Source organism: Lepidochelys kempii, chromosome 5 (genome assembly GCF_965140265.1).
Source record: "Lepidochelys kempii isolate rLepKem1 chromosome 5, rLepKem1.hap2, whole genome shotgun sequence".
Taxonomy (NCBI): domain Eukaryota; kingdom Metazoa; phylum Chordata; order Testudines; family Cheloniidae; genus Lepidochelys; species Lepidochelys kempii.
In genome coordinates this window covers 41,481,668-41,507,207 of record NC_133260.1, presented here as the reverse complement: position 1 = coordinate 41,507,207, position 25,540 = coordinate 41,481,668, and the positions used below count along the sequence as shown (strand labels likewise).

At 40.4% G+C, this 25,540-nt stretch overlaps 1 protein-coding gene across 2 annotated transcripts in view; it reads right to left on the bottom strand.

The window, feature by feature from the left end:
• RGS7BP (regulator of G protein signaling 7 binding protein) overlaps positions 1 to 25,540 on the bottom strand; it is a 79,276-nt gene that overhangs the window by 12,321 nt on the left and 41,415 nt on the right. For both annotated transcript variants that reach the window (XM_073346193.1, XM_073346194.1), the window contains exon 3: positions 20,252 to 20,382. In XM_073346193.1, the coding sequence (XP_073202294.1) occupies positions 20,252 to 20,382 (131 nt within the window). The remainder of the gene's footprint in view (positions 1 to 20,251; positions 20,383 to 25,540) is intronic.

The window sequence follows — 25,540 nt, the reverse complement described above, 5'->3', positions numbered from 1 at the left end:
TTGTTTATTTCCATCATCCAGCCTCTCAGGTCATCAAAGCTGTTTGCATGTTCTCAGCCTGGCAGTCTGCTAGAGATCCTGAGAATCAAACTTCCATTTTTTTAAACCTCTCACTCACCTCAGGTATCCTTGGCCACAGGGAACAGCTCCACTTCTCACCTCTCATGGAGGCTCCTTTTGAACTCCAGACTAAAGTGCTGCTCCATCTCTCTCTTCCCTCCTGACCCGCCGCTTAATGAAGAGTCAATCAAACCCTCCTCCTGGGTGATCTCCTTCTGGGCTTTAGCTTTAGTATAACCTCCTCCCAATTGTACATCCCAGTTAGAACATAAGAATGGCCACACTGGGTCAGACCAATGGTCCATCTAGCCTAGTATTCTCTCTTCAAACGGAGGCCAATGCCAGGTGCTTCAGAGGGAATCACGAGAACGGGGCAATTATCAAGTGATCCATTTCTTGTCGTCCACTCCCAGCTTCTGGCTGTCAGAGGCTTTAGGACACCCAGAGCATGGGGTTGCATCCCTGACCATCTTGGCTAATAGCCATTGATGGACCTATCCTCCTCCATGAATGTATTTAATTAGTTTTTTGAACCTTGTTATAGTGTTATCCTTCACAACAGCCCTGGCAACAAGTCCCACAGGTTAGCTGTGTGAAGTACTTCTTTTGGTTTCTTTTTAAACCTGCTGCCTATTAATTTCATTGGGTGACCCATGGTTCTTGTGTTATATGAAGGGGTAAATAAGACTTCCTTATTCACTTTCTCCACACCAGTCATGATTTTATAGACCTCAATCATATCCCCCCCTTAGTCATTTCTTTTCCAAGCTGAATACTCCCAGTCTTTTTAATCTCTTCTCATATGAAAACTTCCATACCTTAAATCATTTTTGTTGCCCTTCTCTGTACCTTTTCCATTTCTAATATGTCTTTTTTGAGATGGGGTGGCCAGAACTGCATGCAGTATTCAAGGTGTGGTCATACCATGGATTTATATAATGGCATTATGATATTTACTGTCTTATTTATCCTTTTCCTATTGGTTCCTAACATTATTAGCCTTTTTTGGGGGGGGAGGGGAGCGGAGGGGGGGGGACTGACACTGCATATTGAGTGACTGTTTTCAGAGAACTATCCACAATGCCTCCAGGATTTCTTCCTTGAGTGATAACAGCTAATTTAGACCCCATCATATTGTATGTATATAGTTACCCAATATGCATTACTTTGCATGGATCAATCTTGAATTTCCTCTGCCATTTTGTTACCCAGTCACCCGGTTTTGTGAGATCCCATTTTAACTATTCATAGTCAGCTTTGGACTTAACTATCTTGAGTAATTTTGTATCATCTGCAAACTTTGTCATCTCACTGTTTACCCATTTTTCCAGATAATTTGTCATTGTCTTATCAGAGACCTCAATGCAAAACCTTAATTGCTTATCTGTCTGGTCCTCTTGGCTATTTTACTAACTGTATTGGAAAGAGCAGCGAATTATACCAGCCCCATTACACAATACACAACTTTCATATCACACACTTATCACCTTTCTATGAAATAGGATTGCTCTTGAAAGCAATCCAACTTGTCACTGGTGCTATAGAAATACAAAGTAGTGTTATAATCTGGTGTTGATTAATTTTACCATTACTTTAAAGTGCTATGGTTTTAAAACAAGGATTGTTATTTCCTCTTCCCAAGGACAGACGTACAGTGCCTGTAATGTTTTCTTTTTTGTCAGCACAAAGGCAGTCTTGTACAGTTTTGGCAGTATGAGTGGTACCATGCTCTCTTTGGCTCAAAGGAGCTGTTGGCTACCAGTAATATTGTTGGATCCTAACCGATTCATGAAGACCTCCTTGAAATTCAGGATGCCTGCCAAATCACTTGAAAAATAACTGGGAGTCTGTTAATAATAAAGGCTCTGAAGAACGTCTTGGTCATAGGCTTAAACCAGTGAGTTAGGCCCTGGGGTCTACCCTCAAATCCAAGATAGCATTGGAATATGGTGGAGGCTCTGTACTGGTCTACCACCCCTTCCCAACTGCTGTTCCCTGGCATCATGACCCTATGATGCAATGCCAGGGACTCCCTTGGCTGTGGCTGCCCCTGGATCTCTGAAGAATGAGTGGGTGTCTCAATGGAAACAATAATGGGGGGAAAACAGTAAAAACTGTTATATTTTCTAGGGAATCTCCATAGGGCTAGCATGGGGATGATATGCTCCCCTTCCAAACTTGCCTTTGACCCGTTCTCTCTTCTTTCCCAAGGAGAGTTCAGTGTATTTAAGTGCTTATTTCTCCTCACATGTATTGTACTTCTCTTTTCTCTCACAGTTTGTCCTTCTTTCTCATACCAGTTTTCAAACAGAGCAGTGATTTTCAACCTTTCTTCATTTGCGGGCCCCTAAAAAATTTCAAAGAGGTGTGGACCCATTTGGAAATCTTAGACATAGTCTGCAGACCCCTCAGGTCCATGGACCACAGGTTGAAAACCACTGAAATAGGATAATGAGATCATAGCACATCAGTTAAGTAATCCATCCTTCCAATGCTCCTAAAACTTGAAGTAAAATACAGTTTACACAGAAAAAGATACCATGATTTCAGTGAGGTGTTTTTTTTTATCTAAATTATAAGCTATCAAAGGCTTTTATATACTATTTTAAGATATTTGTTATTAATCCAAAATGCATGATGGAAAAGGAATTATGCCAGGAACTTCAATGTGTAAGGCTCTTGTACTGTGCATGGTACACACTTACCTGTAATTTAGAATTTTTATTATTGTGATGGACATACAATACAGAAACTAGATCACTCTGAATTTATATCACAGAAGCTTTGTGGTGTATTCGCTCCATGATGCATGCACACAATTGTCCCATTAAGCTCAATTCTTTCCTTTTTAATCCAAGTATCTATTCTATGGTATTTCTTGAAGTGCCTAGCAGAATAGTACCATAAGACCATGTCTACACCTCTTCACACTCCTGACCAATATAGCTGGCAGAAGTCTGTGTACAGACATGGAGTGCTGATTCTACCCTTGCTTTGCCTGTACTATTCCACCGGGGCACACTGCAATCTTAGAGATGTAACTCTATGAATCTAATTCACTGTTTCCTTAGGTTGTGTCAATAGACTGTTGTTAAGGATAAATTCTGAAATAACGACAAGCTGTAAAATATTCCCATTTCATTTTAAGACACTGGAAATTGAATAAAATTTCACTTTGGAGGGGAAAAAAACAAAAATGAAAGACTCCCCTTTGACTCCCACCTCGAATTGGACCCTTTTGTATGTATATGTATTTTGCAAGATCGCATAGTGCACCTTAAAACAGGCCAAATATTGACCTCTGATACTCATACAGAATTCCCAATGAAATCAAGGGAGAGCTGTGTGTGAGTATCTAAGGGCAGAGTTTAACTCTGCATGGTTATACATTTTTTTCGAAAAGTTAGACAAATCCAATGTTTAAGTTTCATGCCCAGTCTGACCAGTATTAACCGCAGTAACTATTAAAGACAATGCACTTCATGAAAGAAAACCCGTGAAGGCACATAATGTCCGAGTTAGGATGGCCACAGCCCCTTTACTCAACCTCTTGCACTGTAGTGCATGCACTATGATGTCCTTTTGAAAGGGCGTCCCACTAACTCTAAGTTTACATGTTACCTAACCTTTACAATCTTTACAAATAAAGTGGAATGCTATAATGGAAGAGATGCACAGAATGTTTACCTGTCAACATGCTGCAGTGAGTGTGTGATCCACAGCTCACTGACTTCAATGGGCTATGGATCAGACCAATAGCTTGTATGATATTTTCTTACCATTAACAGTGATATTTTAGTCTAGTTTCAGTATAAATGTATAACTGAAAACGGAGCTTTTAACTCCTTGACACAGCAGCTTTTAATGTAGTGTGTACTAGACTATGGGTAAAAACCCTTATACCTTCCCTCTCTTTTGCCCTCCAAAACTCCTGCCCCATCTCCTCTTTGCTCTCCTGCTTGCATCTTTACCCAATGCTTGTATAAGAAGAGCTACCTTGCTCCAGTGATGCACAGCTGACTGGTAGGAGTATACAAGCATGACAACATTCTGTGATGTAAAACACATTCCTATCATTAATCCCATGTGTCCAGGAGCTAATAGTTTACTAATATAAGTAACAATGTAACCGAACTGGCTATTAAGATCTGCAGATGGTACCATGGCATTATTGGTTTCTGTGTAGATTATGTATTTAGGCATTTAAACTTCAGAGATTGACAGTTCAGAAACTCTCAGTTCAATAGTTACAACAGGTTTTTCACAGTTGCTTGGTACAAGAGTTTCCTCACTTATTTAGAACAACTTGATTCTGAACGAGGTTAAGGTAATAAAACGTTCTTCGCTTGTATTTTAACAGAACTGTGGTTGAATCACATTTTTTGTATGTTCCGATGGCAAAATGTGAACATCTGTGGACGAAGTGATGAAAGAATGAGTGTTTGCTTTCTATGAATTGCCATAAAAAGGGCAAATAGTTCTTGTTATAAATTTAGCTGACTTTACAAAGCGTCACACCAATCTGAAATGCCAGTGTAAAATAATGACTCTCTTGCTCTCAGTGACTTAAAATGATCTAATTGAGATTGCAGAGACTAAAAATTCTTTCATTCATTAACCTGATTTCCAAGTAACACCATCACTGTGCAACTAGTATTTAAATGTAATAAAATCACCTAGCATCCTTACTTGACATTGGACTTGTTACTATGAAAATGTGAGTCAGCAGAGCTACTTTATTTTATCAGTCACTATTATAGACCCAAACCAATTTAAAAATTATTTGCTGTTGATACATTGAAGTCCTGTAGGTTGTATCAGTTCATACTCTGGGATGCTAACAAATATTTGTGAGACAATGTGGGTGAGATCTTTTATTGGACCAACTTCTGTAGGTGAAAGAGACAAGCTTTTAAGCTTACACAGATCTCTTCTTCAGGTCTAGGAAAGACACTCAGTGTTACAGCTAAATACAAGATGGAACACATTTTATAATCCACTAAATCCTCCTTTGTCCTATGACTGCAGGTGTGTTAACTCTCTATTCCACCGCAAATGATCTCTTGCAACATGTATTAACTCCTTATACTAAGCCATCTGTTCCACCTTGTATTTGCGGTGATACACTGGGCAGGTCTACACTACAGTACAGCAAGCAACTGTGCCACTGTAGCTCCTAAGTGAAGAGGCTATCTCTGCAGATGAGAGGGCTTTTCCTGTCAGCATAGCTACAGGGAGCATGGAGCTCAGGGAGATGGAGTGCCTACGCCAATTTACAAACAGCCATCACTCCAAATGATCTGACTGGAGTGTCTCAGAAGAAAACTATTTCTACAGCACCTCCTAGTGGTTAATTGACTAACTCGAGATTTGCTCACACTTGGCAGAAAGAGAGTATTGAGTGTTGGAAGCATCATTTACCGGGTCAATAAAACATGCAGGGAGATTAGTAAAACAAGGCCTTTTTTATTTACAGGAAGCTGAGGTGAATTTTGTAAATGCTGCAGAGCAGTTCCTAAGCTAGCCCTGAGTATCTCCACATTACTTAGCTTCCCACTGAACTATAATTAAAACATGTTCTCATGTCTGAGGCCTGGGTTTGACAGTACTCCCTGAGATCTTTACAATGTTTGTTCCTGTGTTTCTTACTAAATCAGCACATAAAAAAATTTCAGCTCACTGCTTTAGGGTTATTATTTATATCAGAGCAGCAGCTAGAGTTTCCAGCCGAGAGCAGGACCCACATTGTGTTTATGCGCTCTACACGTTTGCCCCAAAGAGCTTGCAGTCTAAATAGACAAAGATGTGGCTGATCAAACAGAAATGAAGTGACTTGACCAAAGTTACACAGCAAGTCCATGACAAAGGTAGGAATAGGACCCAGGACTCCTGACCCTGTCCAGTGCTTTATTTGCTTGACGGTGTTGCCTCCAAAGGCATTAACCTGTTCAACTTAGTGAGTTATGTGGCTAAATTCATGCACTCTTCAGTGATTTTTTTTAAATTAATTTTCATAAAGAAACCAAGAATCTAAAATACAAAAAGGTCTTACAGCTTATATACGTTACCAAAACCCACACATTTCACAGGATCGCCAATAAAATCCATGCATCTTTACAACTTGTCAAAGCTGCAAGACCAGACAATACAAAACCAGACAATATTACACAGACATAACATGTTGGGGTGGAAGCGACAACAACAATAATAAAAAAACATACACAAGTAGGCCAAAAAAAAAAGGGGGGGGGAGGAGCCTGGGAGAGGGAAGCCGGAGGAGAAAAAGCAGAACAATCAGGTAGAATGGAAGTCTGGCATTATTTGAATAGCTCAGCATTTCTTATCCAAATGTATCAAGAAACAGGGTTCAAATTTCTTTGAATTCATATAATTTTTCTCTATTTTGATAAGCTATTTTTTCTTTTGCTGCTAACTCAACAGATCTGAACACCCTGCTCTATTCTGGATATAAGTCTACTCTTCCATTTTTGTAAAATCAAGTACTTGGTAATCACTGAGGCCCTCAAGAACCAGCACAGTAGATACATAACCTAAGATATAATTTTCAGCTGAGGTTTGGTTGCTGAAGCCAAGCACTGTTTTCATTCATGTCCATCTCTTTCCACAGCTGCCTGGCTGTTGGATAGTCCCATAACATGTGCATCAGGGGAGTTCTTTTTCTTTATTACAACGGCAGCAAACATCAGAGGACAGGACCCCCCTCTTATGCAACCTGTGTGGTGTCCAATATATATTAAATAGAATTAAAATTAAATAGAATCTTTTGCTGTATCAGGAGTAGCCTGAGCTCCACTGAAGCATTTTTAACATTATGTAACGTGCTGCCATTGGGGTTCCTTTAAGGTCTGTGTGAAGTCCTCTTTCCACCCTTTCACAAAGAACTCCAAACCACTGGAGTTCCTCTTCATTAGTAGAGCATACATAGTGGGGGAGTTTATGAAGCATTTCCAAGGTTACCAGTAGTTTTAGGGGTATGTTTACACTGTCAGTGGCAGTGAGCCTCCAAGCCAGGTGGACAAACTCAGGGTCACAGGGCTCAGATCACCACGCTAAAACTAGCTGTGTAGACAGCACTTTGAAGTTGCAGCTCGGGCTTTGAAGCTCAATCCCCTCCTTAGCCTTCAGAGCCCAAGCTCTAGGCTGAGCCACAACGTCTATTCCCATATGTGTGTAGATGTACTCTGGAAGTCTGACAGCGTCTGGACCAAATTGATATGTTAGTAAGTGTTTTAGTTGTAAGTACTGCACTCCACTGAGATCAGGTACCCATGCTGCTTTAGTGTTAGAAATAAGACAAAGCCCTCCTCCTTGACTAATTAGTGAATCCATATGATGCCCTTGCTCAGTCAATTCTTCTAAATTACAGTTTCCACCCCCCAGTTTGCCAGTCTGGGCTACCCCAGAGAGGTCCTTTTGCATGACACTGAGGATGAAATCGGTACATCTTAGCTATGATAGCCATCACCAAATATTGTTCTGAATTTTTGAATTAGTAATAGGAAGGCTGGAATAGTGGTTTTTTGGCTTGGATATATACAAGAGGGCCTTGTCTGCTTATAACATCAATTTATACTCCATGGAACCAATTTGAATGCCTCAGATAACTGGATGAGCCCATATACCTACTGCTGGGGCTCAAGAGCCCAATCTAAAAGTAATGGCACCAGTGGGCACTCTTGCCGAGTAACCCAGAAGAGGCTGATGATATCTGAGGTCACGTTGTTGGTTGTGATGGGAGAGGTTGGGTGAGAATATAACCGTTGAATCCAGGAAATAAATAGGAGTCAAAATACAAATTTTTGTAAGGTATAAAACATATCTCCAGCCCACTCTATCAAAAGCTTTTTCTGCATCTAAGGCTTATATGGCTTGTGGTTCGGGGTCATCCTATTTCACTACTATTATATCAATAAGTTGTCAAAGGTTATCAGAGGCATGATAGCTTCTGACAAATCCCACTTGATTTGGTGTACGACAGAACCCCAAACCTTCTCCAGTCTCATTGCCAGAACTTTTACCAATATGTTGACATCACTATTAATAAGTAAAATTGGCCTATAATTGGAACATAGTGTAGTGTCTCTTCTTGGTTTAGTAATAACTAATATTAGGGCTTCCCTCGGCATAGGGGGAAGGGTGCACTCTGGGAGTGACTCATGAAACATCTTAAGCATCTTGTCAGACAGGAGGTCAAGGAAGGGTCTATAGAATTTGGCAGAGAAGCCATCTGGCTTGGGGGGCTTTTCCTGCCTTCTTATGCTTAATGGCCTCAACTAACTCATCCTCTGTTAGTGGTGTGTCAAGGTTTCTACACTGAGCTGCAGTGATGTAGTATTTTTAAATAATAGACCCAAAGCACCTGTGGGAGTTGGGGGAGCTTTGTGTCCAATTTGTACAGATCTTTACAGAAATTAATGATATTAATAAAGAGTTCTTTAGGTGATGTACATAATTTACCATGGTTATCATGGAAGACCATGATTCTACATGCAGAGTTCTTTTGTCTTGGGTGGTAAACCAGCAGCTTGCCAGGTTTTCCACCTAATTCACAGACGTCCTGCCTGAGTAGAAATAGGGCAAATTGAGCCTGCGCTGAGTACATCTTACTGAGTTCAGATCTACAATTAATCGGGGATTGAAGCAAATCTGGAAATGGGGCTGCAGCTTAAGACAAATCAAGCTCTTTTACTTTTTTTTTCAAATTTTTGGTCTCTTCTTGGCTGATGCAAAACTTATAATTCTACCTCTCAAATAGGCCTTGAGTATCTCCCACATTAACCTGCTAGAAGATGTTGAAGGTTGGTTTGTCTCCAGGAACAGGCCAACTTCCCCTTTTCAATAAATATTTTGAAATGAGGATCTAATGAATGTGAAGAATTAAATCTCCATTTACCTGGCTGTTTCTCACCTGGGTCTGTTGCTATTTGAAGAATTACAGGGGCATGAACAGAGTCAGCAATTGTATTAATGGAGGAGTCAGTTACAGAATTAACCATATCACTGGGGAGCAAAACAATCTATAGGACAATAGGATCCATGTACTGGAGAAAAGTATGAATAGTTCCTACTCATTGGAAGTATGAGTCTCCAGACATCACATAGCCCTAGATCTTTAAAGTGCAACTTCAGAGCCATTCTAGTTTTGCTGGCTTATGCCCCTGAGGCCAAGATTTGTCCATAAAAGGATAATTAAAATCCCCAGCAATCATAGCAGGGATATGGGGTTCTCCATATAACTTAGTAAAAAACCTAGGAAAGATTTCAGGATCATCAAGCTTAGGCCCATTAATATAAGCAGTGACTAGGTGACTTTAAGGATTACAAATCTGCCCTGAACATCTGAAATTCACTCAGACACTGTTATTGCTACTGCTTTATGGAAGAGGTTGGCTCCCCCACTGGATCTGGATGAGAAACCACATGACTCTGCTTTTCCTACCCAGTCATGCTCTAATTTAGCAACCTCATTTGTGGTCAAGTGTGTCTCCTTCAAAAGCAGTGTCTTCCTTTTGCTTTCATTCACAATGAGTACACTTTTGTTCTTTTTCACTGGACTGTTGAGACCCTTCACGTTCTAGGAAATAGAATTAAGATTCAGGGCCATTTGGCTGTGTAAAGAATTATTTTTGTATGAGTACTCTTGCAAATGGAGATGATGGAACCGTTGTATTATTTGCTCTATTACATCCCATCCTACTCCCCACACAGAAAACCATGTGGTGGGGAAGTCTATGGATGAAATGTCCCAGACGTTTATTCTAGAGATTTTGGATTACCTTGCCAGATGCTTGCCACTTGCCAGACTTCCAGGGAATAGGGAGGAAAAGGCTCCGGAGAGGGAAGAGCACAAAAAGACAAGTTAAAACAAAAACATAAAAACACAAAACATACATATTACCACTATTACTTATTACCAAGCATAGTAGAGCACAATGTAATTGCAAAAATTATCCAACATCTAACACTATAAACAAAACCAAACCAATTCAGTAGAGGCAGGCTGGGAAGACGCACCATCCAAGCAAGAGGCTCCACCAATATCCACAATTTAAATTATTATTTTTAATAGGCATCCTATTATTCCCATACCACAGATTAGTACCTATATTATAAGGCAATAGAAAGGGAGCTCACATTTCACAAATGTAATATTTCTTAACCTGCTATGTCAAGGATATTATTATCCCCTAACTGGTAATCTTTGCAGGTTGCTGAACCAAACACCAGAGTATCGGTAATAGAGCTTGCTGCACTGAATGAGACACTGTACGTTGTGAGAATTACTTTCTCATGGCCATGTAGCCCCTCCTCCTTTTAGTTTACAACCAAACATTCAGTTTCCCTTCCCCACATTAAGTAAACATATACTGTAGCTATCAGGGGAGAAATCTAACTACTCCCACAAACTGTAAATAACTGCACCAAAGAATACAACAAATACTTCAGCTGAACAAGTGACTCATCTATATTCATTTTATACTTCATGTCCATATACATGGGGTTGAGCTTATAGAAGGTGGGGAAAGGGGCAACAAGGGGAAAGAGACTGGGGAAGTAGGGGGGTGGAGGGAGGACATGGGGAGAGAAAGTTAAGAGGGCTAGGGAAAAAGGGCAAGCAGGAGCAGGGTGAGAGGGAGAAAGTAACAGGTAATAGGGAGGGCAGAAATCACTGTCCACATAGCTCAGCAACCTGCACTGGTCTGCTCCGTTGCCCCATAGGGGGTACAGCTATATTGGTCAGTCCCGGGCAGCTTTCCATGACATCTTGCAGGGAGGAGAGCTGTCACTCAGATTTCCAGCCCAAGCTGCTAGGCTTTGAGGACCCCCCATCAGTAAGGATACAGCAGGGTCTCCCACAGGCACCAATTTTAAGAAGTGGCATTGGAGCCCTCAAATTTGTACAGAGCAACAGGAAGCTGCACTGCCCCCTAGTGATCTCTTTGGTGTACATCAGTGCTCAGCTAACACATAGGCCTTGAATGATCACAAATCATTCATTCGTGTTGATGTTCATTTAGGGATGTTGTCAAATGTTTCATTAATTCCCCAGCACAAATGCAGAAGCAAAGGCACTTAATATTGTTAATATGCAATTTAAATATACCCTTTCCTCAGTCAGCTCGGTCCCATGAGGTCAATTTGGGATGAGGTGTTTCCTTAATTCCCCTGCTTCACATTTAGCCATTTGATGAGAATTGATATACATGTCCCAAAAGTTAATAAAGTATCAGCTTGAAGCAGGAGAGAGAACCCAAATAAGTGAATGAGTCATGGTAACTGGATAAGCTCATAAGTGCAGGTAGGGCAGACATAACAACTGGGAAGTAAACTTGGTATAAAACAGAACAGGTACTCAATTCACTGCAGGCTATTTAAAAAACTTTCTGCTGCTTGTGGCTTTTGGAACAGATGTACTTCCTTACTAGGCTTGACATGAAACCGAGCTGGAAACTTTATGAAATATTTGTTCACCCGGTGCTTGGCAAGTTCCCCTGCTCTTCTAAAGCTGATCTCTGTTTAACCATGTCTTTTTGCGAAGTCTTGAAAAATCATTATCTCATTTTGTGACATCCCCCAAAATAGTTCTTTTTTCCACAAGCTAGCTGCATTATGTCTTCTTTTACAGTAAATTTGATCAATTTGACAATCAGTGCATGAGGTTTGGCATCTGAGGCTGACTTAGGAGCCAGGGATCTATGTGCTTTCTCTAAATCAAATTTAAAATCATATGACAGGCTGAGCACTTCTGAAAGAAGCCAGGAAACAAATTCTAGAGTATTGCCTTTCTCTACTCACTCAGGTACTCCTATAATTCTCAAATTATTGCATTAAGACCTTCCCTCAATATCTGCCACTGTAAGATTTAAGAGACAATAACTCTGTGAGACTTCTCTGCACCTGGACTGAGATCCCTTGTACCTGATCTTCCATTTTCTCCCTTCTGCTTCATTCACCTGTCCTGTCAGCACTTGCAGAGAAGAGTTAATTGAGGTATCGTGACCTGGATATCTACTGTGTCTACAGCAACTTTCTCCAACACAGCCATCCATCATACATTCAGTCCCCTCAGCAGCAGCTGTCTTGTCCAGGGGCTAGGAGACCTGCATTCTCCTTGTTTTTCAGCTACTTATAGAGCTTCCAGTAGACAAATTTTTGCCTGCTGTCATGCCAGAGATTTTTGGAGTACCTGTCCCTTTATTAGGGGGGTCAGTTGTGGTGCTGGACTCCAGATGGAAATGGATATTAGTGGCTGGCTCTGGAGCTCAAGAGAGCTGCTCCTCCACACCACAGAGAACCCTCCGAAGTCATGCATTTTTTTTCTAATTTATACTTAAAAGTTTCCAGCTTTGCCTCCCCTCCACGACAAAGGATTTGCATTGTAAAGGTATTTGGAGCAGGCAGAAGGGAAGATAACTAAACACTGCTAAGATAGTACAAATGGCACAGGCCACCTTAATTCTGGTATTTCCTAACTTCTGAGTTCTTGACTTTGGCACCTTAATAATGGTCTTTTGACATAGCTTTTTGTGTGTACTATAGAAATAAACTGACAAAGAACCCCTTCCCTCAGAGTACTTGCTGCATAGCAAAATTGGACTTATTTTTGGCTGTTGGCCTCGCTGTGACTGTGTGTGTTATAGCTATACAAAGAAGTAATGGATACTGGCGTCTGTCTTTTCTAACAGAGGCTGTATGGCAGCAGTGAAGCTGTCTTGAAGATTGTAAGTATGCAGGAAATCACTCTACAGGAAGCCTTGTATTCTGTACTGTCAATGTAGGAATGTTTATTCAACAATAGAGAGAGATGGGGAAGTTTGGGGATGGTAGGAAAAAAAGTACTTGAATCATGGCACTTCAACTTGTGGTCTGATGTTCCATTAATCTCCAGAAAAGCATCTATCTCCCGCTAGGCCATCTATGAAAGAGCTGGCTGGGGTCCCCTGGGGAAAGAGCATCATAAGAAGCAGACAGCCTCAGCTTTCATGCTCTTGTCAAATTTGCAGCTTACTTGCCTATGTCTGGTTAATGTACAAGAACCCAGATTATTATTTATTAGCCGCAGGTTGGTGTGAACAGTCTGCATGTTATTCTACTTGAATCTGCTGGCTCCAAAATAAGAACAGAAATTGTTGAAGTCTCAAGAGAGATTTTTAAAACTTCCCTGACAGGTTAGAGGAACAGAAAATGGAAAATATATTATTGCAATTCAAAAATGAATCACAAGACCTGCCAAGTAATTATATACCTGCTAGCAGTGGGGGAAAGGTCAGACATATACACACATTTTAACAATATTAGTAAATACTGGAATCATTTACTATTTCTATGGATATTATGCCTAGTAGACAAGGAAAATTAATTCGATGTGTATTCTCAACATTGCTACTTATATCTGAGGACAAATAGACCCTTCGATCATTACAGAGTGCTTTGTGTTGTTTCCTATATCTAGCTTTTTAAAGCTTTTCAAAAGCAGCTGCGGGTATTACAATGCAGGCCCAAGTGTATAAACCTTTTCCTTAAGGAATGAATTTAAAGAAGTGGGCACAAATTTTGTTAGATGGAAAAGTGGTGCAATAAGAAAGAATACAAGTTTTAGGATTCAACATGTGCTGAAAGATTGTTGGTTAAAATATGGCAGCCGCAGTAATGACTCCAGCAAGGCAGACCTCAGTGTCTAAGAGACTAAAATAGAATCATAGAATCATAGAATATCAGGGTTGGAAGGGACCCCTGAAGGTCATCTAGTCCAACCCCCTGCTCAAAGCAGGACCAATTCCCAGTTAAATCATCCCAGCCAGGGCTTTGTCAAGCCTGACCTTAAAAACCTCTAAGGAAGGAGATTCTACCACCTCCCTAGGTAACGCATTCCAGTGTTTCACCACCCTCTTAGTGAAAAAGTTTTTCCTAATATCCAATCTAAACCTCCCCCACTGCAACTTGAGACCATTACTCCTCGTTCTGTCATCTGCTACCATTGAGAACAGTCTAGAGCCATCCTCTTTGGAACCCCCTTTCAGGTAGTTGAAAGCAGCTATCAAATCCCCCCTCATTCTTCTCTTCTGGAGGCTAAACAATCCCAGCTCCCTCAGCCTCTCCTCATAACTCATGTGTTCCAGTCCCCTAATCATTTTTGTTGCCCTTCGCTGGACTCTCTCCAATTTATCCACATCCTTCTTGTAGTGTGGGGCCCAAAACTGGACACAGTACTCCAGATGAGGCCTCACCAATGTCGAATAGAGGGGAACGATCACGTCCCTCGATCTGCTCGCTATGCCCCTACTTATACATCCCAAAATGCCATTGGCCTTCTTGGCAACAAGGGCACACTGCTGACTCATATCCAGCTTCTCGTCCACTGTCACCCCTAGGTCCTTTTCCGCAGAACTGCTGCCTAGCCATTCGGTCCCTAGTCTGTAGCGGTGCATTGGATTCTTCCATCCTAAGTGCAGGACCCTGCACTTATCCTTATTGAACCTCATCAGATTTCTTTTGGCCCAATCCTCCAATTTGTCTAGGTCCTTCTATATCCTATCCCTCCCCTCCAGCATATCTACCACTCCTCCCAGTTTAGTATCATCCGCAAATTTGCTGAGAGTGCAATCCACACCATCCTCCAGATCATTTATGAAGATATTGAACAAAACCGGCCCCAGGACCGACCCTTGGGGCACTCCACTTGATACCGGCTGCCAACTAGACATGGAGCCATTGATCACTACCCGTTGAGCCCGACAATCTAGCCAGCTTTCTACCCACCTTATAGTGCATTCATCCAGCCCATACTTCCTTAACTTGCTGACAAGAATACTGTGGGAGACCGTGTCAAAAGCTTTGCTAAAGTCAAGAAACAATACATCCACTGCTTTCCCTTCATCCACAGAACCAGTAATCTCATCATAAAAGGCAATTAGATTAGTCAGGCATGACCTTCCCTTGGTGAATCCATGCTGGCTGTTCCTGATCACTTTCCTCTCATGCAAGTGCTTCAGGATTGATTCTTTGAGGACCTGCTTCATGATTTTTCCAGGGACTGAGGTGAGACTGACTGGCCTGTAGTTCCCAGGATCCTCCTTCTTCCCTTTTTTAAAGATTGACACTACATTAGCCTTTTTCCAGTCATCCGGGACTTCCCCCATTCGCCACGAGTTTTCAAAGATAATGGCCAATGGCTCTGCAATCACAGCCGCCAATTCCTTCAGCACTCTCGGATGCAACTCGTCCGGCCCCATGGACTTGTGGACGTCCAGCTTTTCTAAATAGTCCCTAACCACCTCTATCTCCACTGAGGGCTGGCCATCTCTTCCGCATTTTGTGATGCCCAGCGCAGCAGTCTGGGAGCTGACCTTGTTCGTGAAGACAAAGGCAAAAAAAGCATTGAGTACATTAGCTTTTTCCACATCCTCTATCACTAGGTTGCCTCCCTCATTCAGTAATACCTCAAATAGAGACATAACAGAAAAATGAACTATTTTCTTTGCCTTTTTTTACGAAGAGTGAGTACACGTATCTTGAGTATCTCTTCTGTCTTAACAGCGTTAAAGTTAAGTCTCTTACTGCTGTCTATCATAATGCTAGTTATGCTGCTGGTCTAGTGGATAATAGATTTTTTAAGATGTCAGACAACTGACAAGTTGTGCTAAGCCCTCTGGAAACAAGAAGCTATTTCTGAAAAATAGTGACGAAAATGGTCTGATCCACTTGCACAATGTTAAAAAAAAAAAGTACTGTGTAGGATGGGTCATCTTAGTTTGTGTTTTTAAGATTTCGAGTAAGTTATGGAATCCCTGCTGGCTGCCCAGATCACATATGGAAATTTGGAAACTTTCAGCAGGTGTGACAGGATTTAAATGTTTAAGCCCATGAGGGAATAAGGCTGCAATGACAGAAAACTCTCTCCTCTGTGTAGTGTTGTCTATTGGGGAGTGGGAACTGGAAACTCAGCTTAGATTCTGAGTTCAGCCCTTGTCTGATCTTGTCTGATCTTGTGTCTCATGTCTGATCTTGTGCAAGTTATTAAACCTATTGTTTTTCTATCTGTAAAACTGAGATGATACTTATCACCTCTTTACATTGCCTTAGAATCTATGATGCAAGGTAAGTATTCTCTATATAATAACAACATATTATTTTATTGGTTAATACCAAAAATCTCACTTTTCCACCTCCCCCAGATACAATTATAAGAACAATTTTAGTTATTAAAGATTCTTTCAATACTTGCTCTAGACGGTTGGAGACAAATGATTCTGGTCACTGTTAAGTCAGTACGTGACAAAAGTTACAGCCTCTGGCAGTGACACAGGAAATATGATTTTCCCTATGCTTAGTTAGGACACAACTGCATTACCTCAAATACAACTATGTAGTAACTTGGTAAATGCTGATTTTAAAATGATAACCTCTACAGTGCAAAAAATGGCTGCATTCAACAGCTGACTACTCTATCTCTCTAGGCTGGTAAGTCCCCTGCATAAACTATTAATGACAGCTATTGGGAGGTACAGTGCAATCTGTCATGTAGCTTTAAGAAGAACATGTTTTAGTAGCTATCATATGCTATGACTCTATTAATCCTGTAATTCAGACTGTCCATGCTGCTTCTTTTGGAGTGGGAATAGTTATCTTTCAGTCTGAGAAGCTCCCCCATTGCTTACTCCTAAATATCAGTCGTGGGAAAAGTATGTACAAACTACAGAAGAGGCTTTAGTTATTTCCAGAGTACAATATTTGATGAATATCCATATATCTAAAAATAAGCTATTCACCAATCACAAATCTCTTACTCTGATTGTGAGTGAATAAAAAGGATTTCCACTTTAGCTACCTCCTGTAATTAGACATGGATAATCCTTTTGATGCAAATATTTTGCATTACAATGCTAATAAAGATGGAATTTCTATCTTGCCTTGAAAAGAATGTTAGTATATTTTGGGGAGAGATTGTGGCTTCTTTTTTCCAGGATAGCTAGCACAAATATGGTCCAAACCACCCCTGCTGCCTGTGACAATCGAGCAAATCTGCTAGGCTACATGAACATATAAACTGTTATTTATGGTTCTACACATTACATGAAGTGGATGGTTAAACAAATATGAAATTATTCAGGAAATCAGACCTCACTTTTACAGGAAAGATGAATTTTCACTGGAAGAAGAACATCTCTGAGGGGTATAAGAACCTTCATTCTTGGAAAAGTCTCAGCCTGTAGTTTAAAAAAGCTTAATAAACCCATCCAGGAGCACTTACTGTAACATCTTAACTACCAAGCATATGGCTTAATATAAACAGGGATAGTGAAAAAAATCAATGTATTACTAAACTTTGTCAGTTTGCACAACCCACCTTTGGCTGAACCAACCAATCCCTTGATGTGGTCTTTTCGATCAGGGTGATAAGTTCGTATTTACTTTGCTGGGTCCTTCCTAGGTGAAAACTTTTTGATACCAGCGGATGCAGCTATCAAAGTACTCAAAATGTATCTGCACGTTTTGAAGAGATCTAGCACTTGAACTAAAGGAGTAACTGGGGTATCTCAATACATTGTTATACCCTGTGGCCCAACAGAAACATAGGGACAGAACGCATGTGCTTTGCCAGTGGTTTACACAACTGTTTTCATAGATTCCGAGGCCAAAAGTGACCACTGTGATTACCCAGCCTGACCAAACTTCCCGAAATAAATTCTGGAGCATAGCTTTTAGAAAAAATCCAGTCTTGTTCAGTGATGGAAAATCCATCTTGACCCTTGGTAAATTGTCCTAATAGTTAATCACCCTCACTGTTAACAGATTATGCCCTATTTCCATTCTGAATTTGTCTAGCTTCAGCTTCCAGGCATTTACTGGACAGCAGTAGAAAGGGGAGAATCAGGATTACAGGCTTCTATTCGTGGGTCTGGAGGGGAGGGTTTAGTAAATTAAAGACCGCATAGCCAAGCACCTAGATCTGGTACATGCAGCCTGAGCAGTGGTTTAGCTTATGTGGATGATATGTGGATCTGCCATAGTGGAGACAGGTTGCCACAGCCATCTCTGCCAGAAATCACCTTGTACAAACTGCCAGGCCATTTGTGAGACTGGGCAACGACTCTTGACTGTCTCCTGTAGTAGGAGATGTAAGGCCTTGCTCAGTAATAAGGGCTGTGAAGTAAACCTTATTAACACTAGACAGAGGAAGGTCTTCTGCTGGCTTCCAGCCCAGCACACCCTCCTTAGGACAAGGTGGGTAGGGGTACTGCTGGTGTCTGGAGCTATAGGTCTGTACTCATTGTGAAGGAGTTTGAGTGAGACTTCGGAACATGCTCAGTGTTGTTGGCATGTCGGAGTTGTGTGGGGCTGGAGTCTGTTCAGTGCAGACGGAATATGTGGTGATTCGAGCAGAAAGCCTTTTACAAAGCTGAGTATGTGCAAATAATGATTTTCAGATGCTTATAACTCGGCCATCTTTGCATGGATTTTCCTGGTGAGAGTAAAAGTCACCTATCTGATCCCAGCACTGTCTCACTACCAAAGTCACATCCATACTCCAAAGCAATGGAGGGACTAGAGCTCTTCAAAGAAATGTCTGGGAAAATATTTAACATTGGAAAAGTTAGCTAATTTGCCAAACTTCATTCTTGGAAATGACAAAACTGATATTATTAAAACTTTTTTTAAACAAATTAAAAAGAGCAAACATGGAAAATTAGCTTGAATGATGGATGTTTGACAAAGTTAAAGTGCCTGAAAATAGGGACTGGTAATGAAAAGTGTTAGGTGACGATAGTGTTAACTATCGGTCTTAGAGTTTTAAAGTTCTCCTTTAGTTTTGTGACTGTGCAACTGTTGTTCACCACTGTGAACATTCATTCATGCCTTTCAAGATAATAGGCCTATTTGCATAAGTAAGTGCTCATCAGTGTGTAGGAAATACACAGTTGGGCCCTATTGCACAGAGAGATGCACAGTGCTCATCAATACGAGTAAACCTCTCCACCCCTAAGAAATCAGCACTCATGGATATGCCAGGGTGCAATTCGGGTATAGTGGTACTAACGCAAGGAGGATATATAATATTATATCATGATTCTCCTTTTTGCCATACTGTAGTACTGCTTTATCTGAGTATGCAGAACAGGTGACCTTAAAGTAAAGTGAGAACTGAGGCGCTCATAAGGATCACCTCACAAATACTGCTCATGGTTCCTGTACTAAATTCCTCATGAGATATGCAGGAGAGAGTTCCTGTCAGCCCAACTGCTAATAGCACAAGCTCCTTTCCTTACATCATCTTGCTGAATTGTAGTGCTGGTCAAGAATTTTCCAGCTATGTTTTTTTTTTTAAAGAGAAAATGCAATTTCCATAAAAACAAAATTTTAAATAGGAAAATTTTGATTTTGCCAAAAAATAGTTGTTTTATAAACATGAGGAAAATCAAAACAAAATATTTCATTTTGAGTTGGGTCATCCCATAATCTAAACATTTTGGCATGTTGAACAGCATCAAAATGTTTTGTTTAGGGTCAGTTCAACATCAGTCTGTCTGCCTGTGCCTCATGGGAGTTGTTGTTTGGGTGCCTTATGTGCCCATTCTCCTCTCTTGGCTGGGCTCTGGCTGAACTACATCCCCCCATGAAACCCTCTGGTTGAATAGCTGTGGTGCATCATGGGAGTCTCATGACCATGATGGGAGATGAAGTCCAGCTTATGGAGGCGACTGGGGGCATAAAGCACCTGAACTGTAACTCCCACAAGGCATCATGGCAGCTCAGGTTGTCGCAATTTAATGTCAAGGTAGCCTGAAATGAAATATTTTGATACTTTTGAATCAAAAATTTTCAGAACCCACCATTCTGCCTTATTTATTTCAGCAAATGTACAGAGAATCTTGTTCAGTGGTATCTTAATAACTGGTACCGGGAGCTAAAACTTCCCATTTCGGGTCAAACATTATTCCAATTCCAGGCTCTTAAATCACAATAACACATTAGATAGGCACACCTGATGCGACACTCTTTTTTATAAGGATGGTGACATCATAGTAGAACCACCGCTTATGTGAATCCCTTTATTGTAAAGACCATTCAGGAATGTATTTCTATACATACTGTATGTCCACCCAAGGAAAACTAAAAAAAGATCAGTTTTGAAAGTTAGTGTCTGTGATGTATTTGTGTAATTCAATACCTTTCCGATGAAACTGGAGGGATCCTAGGAGACATATGGACTTGAGCATCTCTGTTGTGTACATTTCTAAGCAACATTGCAACTGAATGTATAGTCTACAGATTTCAGGATGAATCTCTCCATCTTCTGGGCTGCAACAAAAAAGAGGAAGACTGTACTTAAAATAGACTTGTTTAATACAGCCTTCAACTGTCTGTCTGTAAATCTATGGAAAACTGTAAATCTATGCATCCGATGAAGTGAGCTGTAGCTCACGAAAGCTTATGCTCAAATAAATTTGTTAGTCTCTAAGGTGCCACAAGTACTCCTTTTCTTTTTATAGAAAACTTGTTATTTCTAGAGAATTTTATTTAAAAGAAGTCTTTAGCCATATAAACGTTAGACATATTTTACAAAACATTCAATTTAACTTATTTCTCCCCCTCCTGTCATCCATGAAGTGTTTAAATATTTAAAACAATTTAAGTGATAACAAATTCTGTATTTCCCTCTAATATCAAGATCCAGGAGGTGTTTTATTCTTTATTACTTTGGAAGTTTTACACATTCTGTCACAAGTTTTCTCTGAATGGTGGGAAGTCTTTTCTAATGTATACGGTCCTTACTTCCCCCTGCACACTTTGGGTTTTGTTTTTTTTTTTGACAAAAGCAGAAAAATTCATTTGTAACCTGCGAAGTCTGAGCATTTGTTCCTTCTCCACATGTGCTGGGGGAATATAACTTTTTAGTGGCGGTGGTAGACTCATGTAGTCCTAGTGTAATTGTACTACATAGAAGCACAAATTCAGGATCAGGCACATGATTTCTGTAATCTAGTAGGGTCTTTGGTTATAACTTCTTGTTTTGTATTGCTTAGATGTTATTGTTACAGCATTAATATATGAAACCTAATAACGAATATGATCCACCAGTGTGCTAAGTATTTCACAGAAAAGTATGAAGAAAGGTCCCTGCCCTAACAATATACAATCTAAAAACACAGCACTCAAACCAAGCCTGGGGATAGGATAGGCTGGAGTGGTTGAATGGTGAAGTTGAGTGAACAATTTTTTAGTTTCAGGACTTCTGTATGAATTTCTTTTTCAACTGTTGTTCTCTGTGTTTAAAATGTTAGTCATCTGATTAGCCAACGTTACAGTGTGGGGAGGTCTGGGGCTTATAGGCCTTTTGGAAGAGGTGCTTTTTGAGCAGCATCTTTGTCATAATAATTGTAGAAAGAAGGACAAGGACTAAAAAAATCCATTCACTAATTTTCAAACCGAGCATAATCTCTTTAGAACACAGATAAAATAATTTTGCCACATACAGGGTCCATTTTTCAAACCTGGGTGCCAAACTGGACATCCAAATCCCACATTTGCAGACTCAAAATAGCATTTAGGCATAAAATGTTTATTTTACAAACGTAGCTGTTCATTTGAGTATCCAAAGAAAAGATTTGTCCAGCCAAGTTTAAAAGGTGGGCTCACAATCACCTTTGCCAGTAGTGTTTTTAATTATACAGTTGGTTATTCAATTCCAGGATTTAGGATTTCAGCAAAAGAAAGACAAATAAAATAGAAAACTGGAGTATAAAACAGATATAAATATTTGCTTTACTGAATAAATGTTGAATCTAAAGGCATCTTGAGCAGCAGTAATATGGGGCTGGATAAATTTCATAGCACGTCTCTAGATTTCTAGAGCAGGGATATTATAAATTAAATTTTAACAACAAAAAGATTTGCCAGCGTTGTTTAAAGATGTGTAATTTCCTGCTGCTAAATTGATAATTCTACAGAGCCTCTTATGTTGAAATAAAATTAGACTTGTGGGCTTGCTCAAGGGAACTGAAGCAACTAACTTGATGAATGATTTGCAACAGCTCTACTCGGTTACTCTGGTATTAGGCTCAAATAATTTCTTAACATCAATCAAGACTGAAGTGTTTTGAGACCTACAGCAAACAATGCTCATTTAACCCAGTCAAATGGATACTCTATGGCAAGAGGCTAAGCCTTGTCTAACTGTGGGATGGGTGAAAGGTTAACTTCATTTTTTTGCTGTCAGGAGAAAGGCTTAAAACTTCTAAACAAAATCCCAGCAGTTTGCACTGATTTCATACCAACAAGCTCAGTTCAAATTAACACTGATTTATAGATTAGAAGACAAGAAGGAACCATTGTGATCATCTAGTTTGACCTTCTGTATAACACAGGCCATAAGAATTCTTTGAATTAATTACTGCTTGACTTTTAGAATAACATCCATTCTTGATTTAATAATTGCCAATGATGGAGAATCCACCACCACCCTAAGTAAGTGGTTACAATGGCTAATCATTCTCACTGTTAAAAGAACGCCTTATTTCCAGTCTGAATTTGTCTAGCTTCAAATTTCAGACACTGGATCTTGTTATACCTTTGTACGCTACCATAAACAGCCCATTATCAAAGTTTTGTTCCCCATAGAGGAACTTGTAGACTGCAACCAAGTTATCCCTTAACCTTTTCTTTGTTAACCTAAATAGACAGACTCAAGGTGTTCAGTCACCAAGGCACGTTTCCCAATCCTTTAGTCATTCTCATAACTCTTCTCTGAATGGTGTCCAATTTATCAACCTCCTTCCTGAGTGGGGAAAAATAAACTTTCACTCTCTTAACCAGAGTTTCTGGGAGATTTGAACCTTGAAGCCCTCAATGCTACAAGTAACAGCTGTTCCCCCAGGCCACTGTACATGCATGTTACAGTTTTTCAGTGAACTCTCTATTTGGAATTTGGGATTTCCTATCAGTTCTAACAAGTTAAAAGCCAAATTCTGTCTTGGATTGTTACGAATTACACCTTGTAGGACACGCACACAACTGCTGCGAATTATACCTGGTAGGACACGCACACAAGTGCTACGAATTACACCTGGTAGGACACACACACAAGTGCTACGAATTACACCTTGTAGGACACGCACACCAGTGCTGCGAATTATACCTGATAGGACACGCACACCAGTGCTGCAAATTATACCTGATAGGTCACGCACAGTTCGAATCTAGGCTGAGGCACAGAAACAAAGTCCACAACTGCAGAGTTCCCAAAAGACACTAAGTTTATTACGCTCGAGCGTGGTGCCCCCCTGCTAGCCAGGAGGGGACCCTGAATGCAGATTATACAAAAGTTATATACCTTTTAGCAAAGCATGTTGCCCTCGTGCATCGGAAACCTTAGCCAATAAACAAACCCTTGTCTTATCTACCACCTATTCCTGCTTGGTGCATTTCTCGTGCTATACCAGTATGTTAATTACACAGCATGGTCCTAAAGCCATGCATCAGTAACTTTTATTATTAGGATGGGAGGCCTCACATCAAGGCCAAGAGACAGGGAGTTAGAGACTGACAAAAACCAGATACTGGGAGTCAAGGCAGGCTGGAGACAAGGAGGAGGATTTTCACAGGGATTCAATATCTAAGGATTACTCCTCCTGGTGTATGATGTGCTGGCATTTAAACAATGGTGGGCCCCAAACCAAAATGGAGTCACATGTGCTAACTTTTCCTTAACAGGATCCATGTGGTTTTCTCCCATTGACTTCATTGATATCAATGGGGCTTATGCACACATGCATTCTGGGCCTAAGTTAGAGGGCCAGACTGTGACTGGCCATGGTCCTTATGCATGTATGCATTGGAGGAGCGTCTCAAGGGAATACCCTGTGCAAGGACCAGACAACTGGAGTTCCTGCCCTGAGGAAGCACAGGAAGTGCTCTCTCCATGGCCCATCAAAGCTTCATATCACAGCCCCAGAGCACCCACAGAGTCAGCGCCTATGACTATAAGGCAATCCAGCTCCCAACAACAGGCTTGTGAATACGTAACGCACATTGTTGTGTTTAGTCTTAATATTTTCATTCCTCCTTCAAAATTTCTTTTAGAAATGGAGGTTTGAAATATCTTGCACTGAGCACTGCTTGAGTCACATGTTTTGGACAGAGAACCTAAGTATTGGACAGAGAACCTGTCCTGAAATATGATGAGAGGACACAGGAAGATGCCTCCCGTTTGCCAGTCCATTGCAAGGTGGGGCCTATCAGAAAATACCTGGGAACTGCTGTCATAAGTAATAAAATTATTGTGGTTTGTTCTCTTCTCAGGACCAATTTCATCTCATATACAGGGAAATAGTCTTGATTATTCCAGGTGCCTTCTTATCCCTCTGGTAGAGCACAGTATCTGCATTTCTGCTCACTCACTTCTGCCTTTTATATGTTATGGTTTCTGCTTTCAATGTGAAGGCTCTATTTCCTCAGAAATCATGTTATATATACTGTACTGTATTTACTGCACCTTGGTATTGACTCTGAGTAAGGTTATGCTGACACAATCGTCGCCCACTTCCCCATCCTTAGTATCTTAAAGACCAAATGTATTTTCTTTTCAGACACTGGCCATAACTTCTCAGTAAATATGCATTCTGAAAGTATTTATGAAGGCTTAACTCCACATGCTTCCCTGAACAATTCACTGTTTGACCTCAGATTCAATTCTTAGTCAATTCCCTTCAAAAAATTCTGTGACTGTGAATGACAACATATATTTGTTCTTGTTCTAGCTTCGCAGTCTTTTCAAACAGGGCCTTGTGCAGAAGGTTTCAGTAATTCTTAAGTCAGGAGGATAGCTGAATATTGAGTGCTAATTAGAGCTGAAGGCACTGCTTAGAAGTAGTCTCACAGCACTATGGGAACATAAACGAAAAAATATGGTGGGAGAACTACCAAGTTTTAATTTTTAAAAATGCACTTACTAATGGCCTCTTCAGGCAATGTTTGATTCTATTACATATATTACAGTATTTTATAATTTATCTAATGCACTCATCACAATAGTATCCAGCATTGCGTTATCCTAAGAACATATAAGCCTAAAGTCCTTGGCAGTTATGCATGTTCACAACTTTTCCATTTTTAAACAATCTAAATATTAGGTGACCTACAACCATATGTCCTATGAACCTTAGTAATCTGAAATGTACTCTTCTCTTTCCCCAGTAAAAGATTGCCATACTGTTGTTAAATTGAACAGTATTACCAGTTTTAGTTGACAGATGCTGAGAAGGATTACTGATGTAATCATACTTGAGTTGCCCAAAGTAGACTAGATAAAATATAGAGGCCAGATGCTGATCTTCATGACTCTGGTGCAAATGAGGAACCGCTCCACTGAAGTAAATGGTTACTCCTGATTTATACCAGTGTAAACGAGATCAGCATTGACTGTAAATTTGTAGCTGCTCTGAATGTAAACCTCACAGTG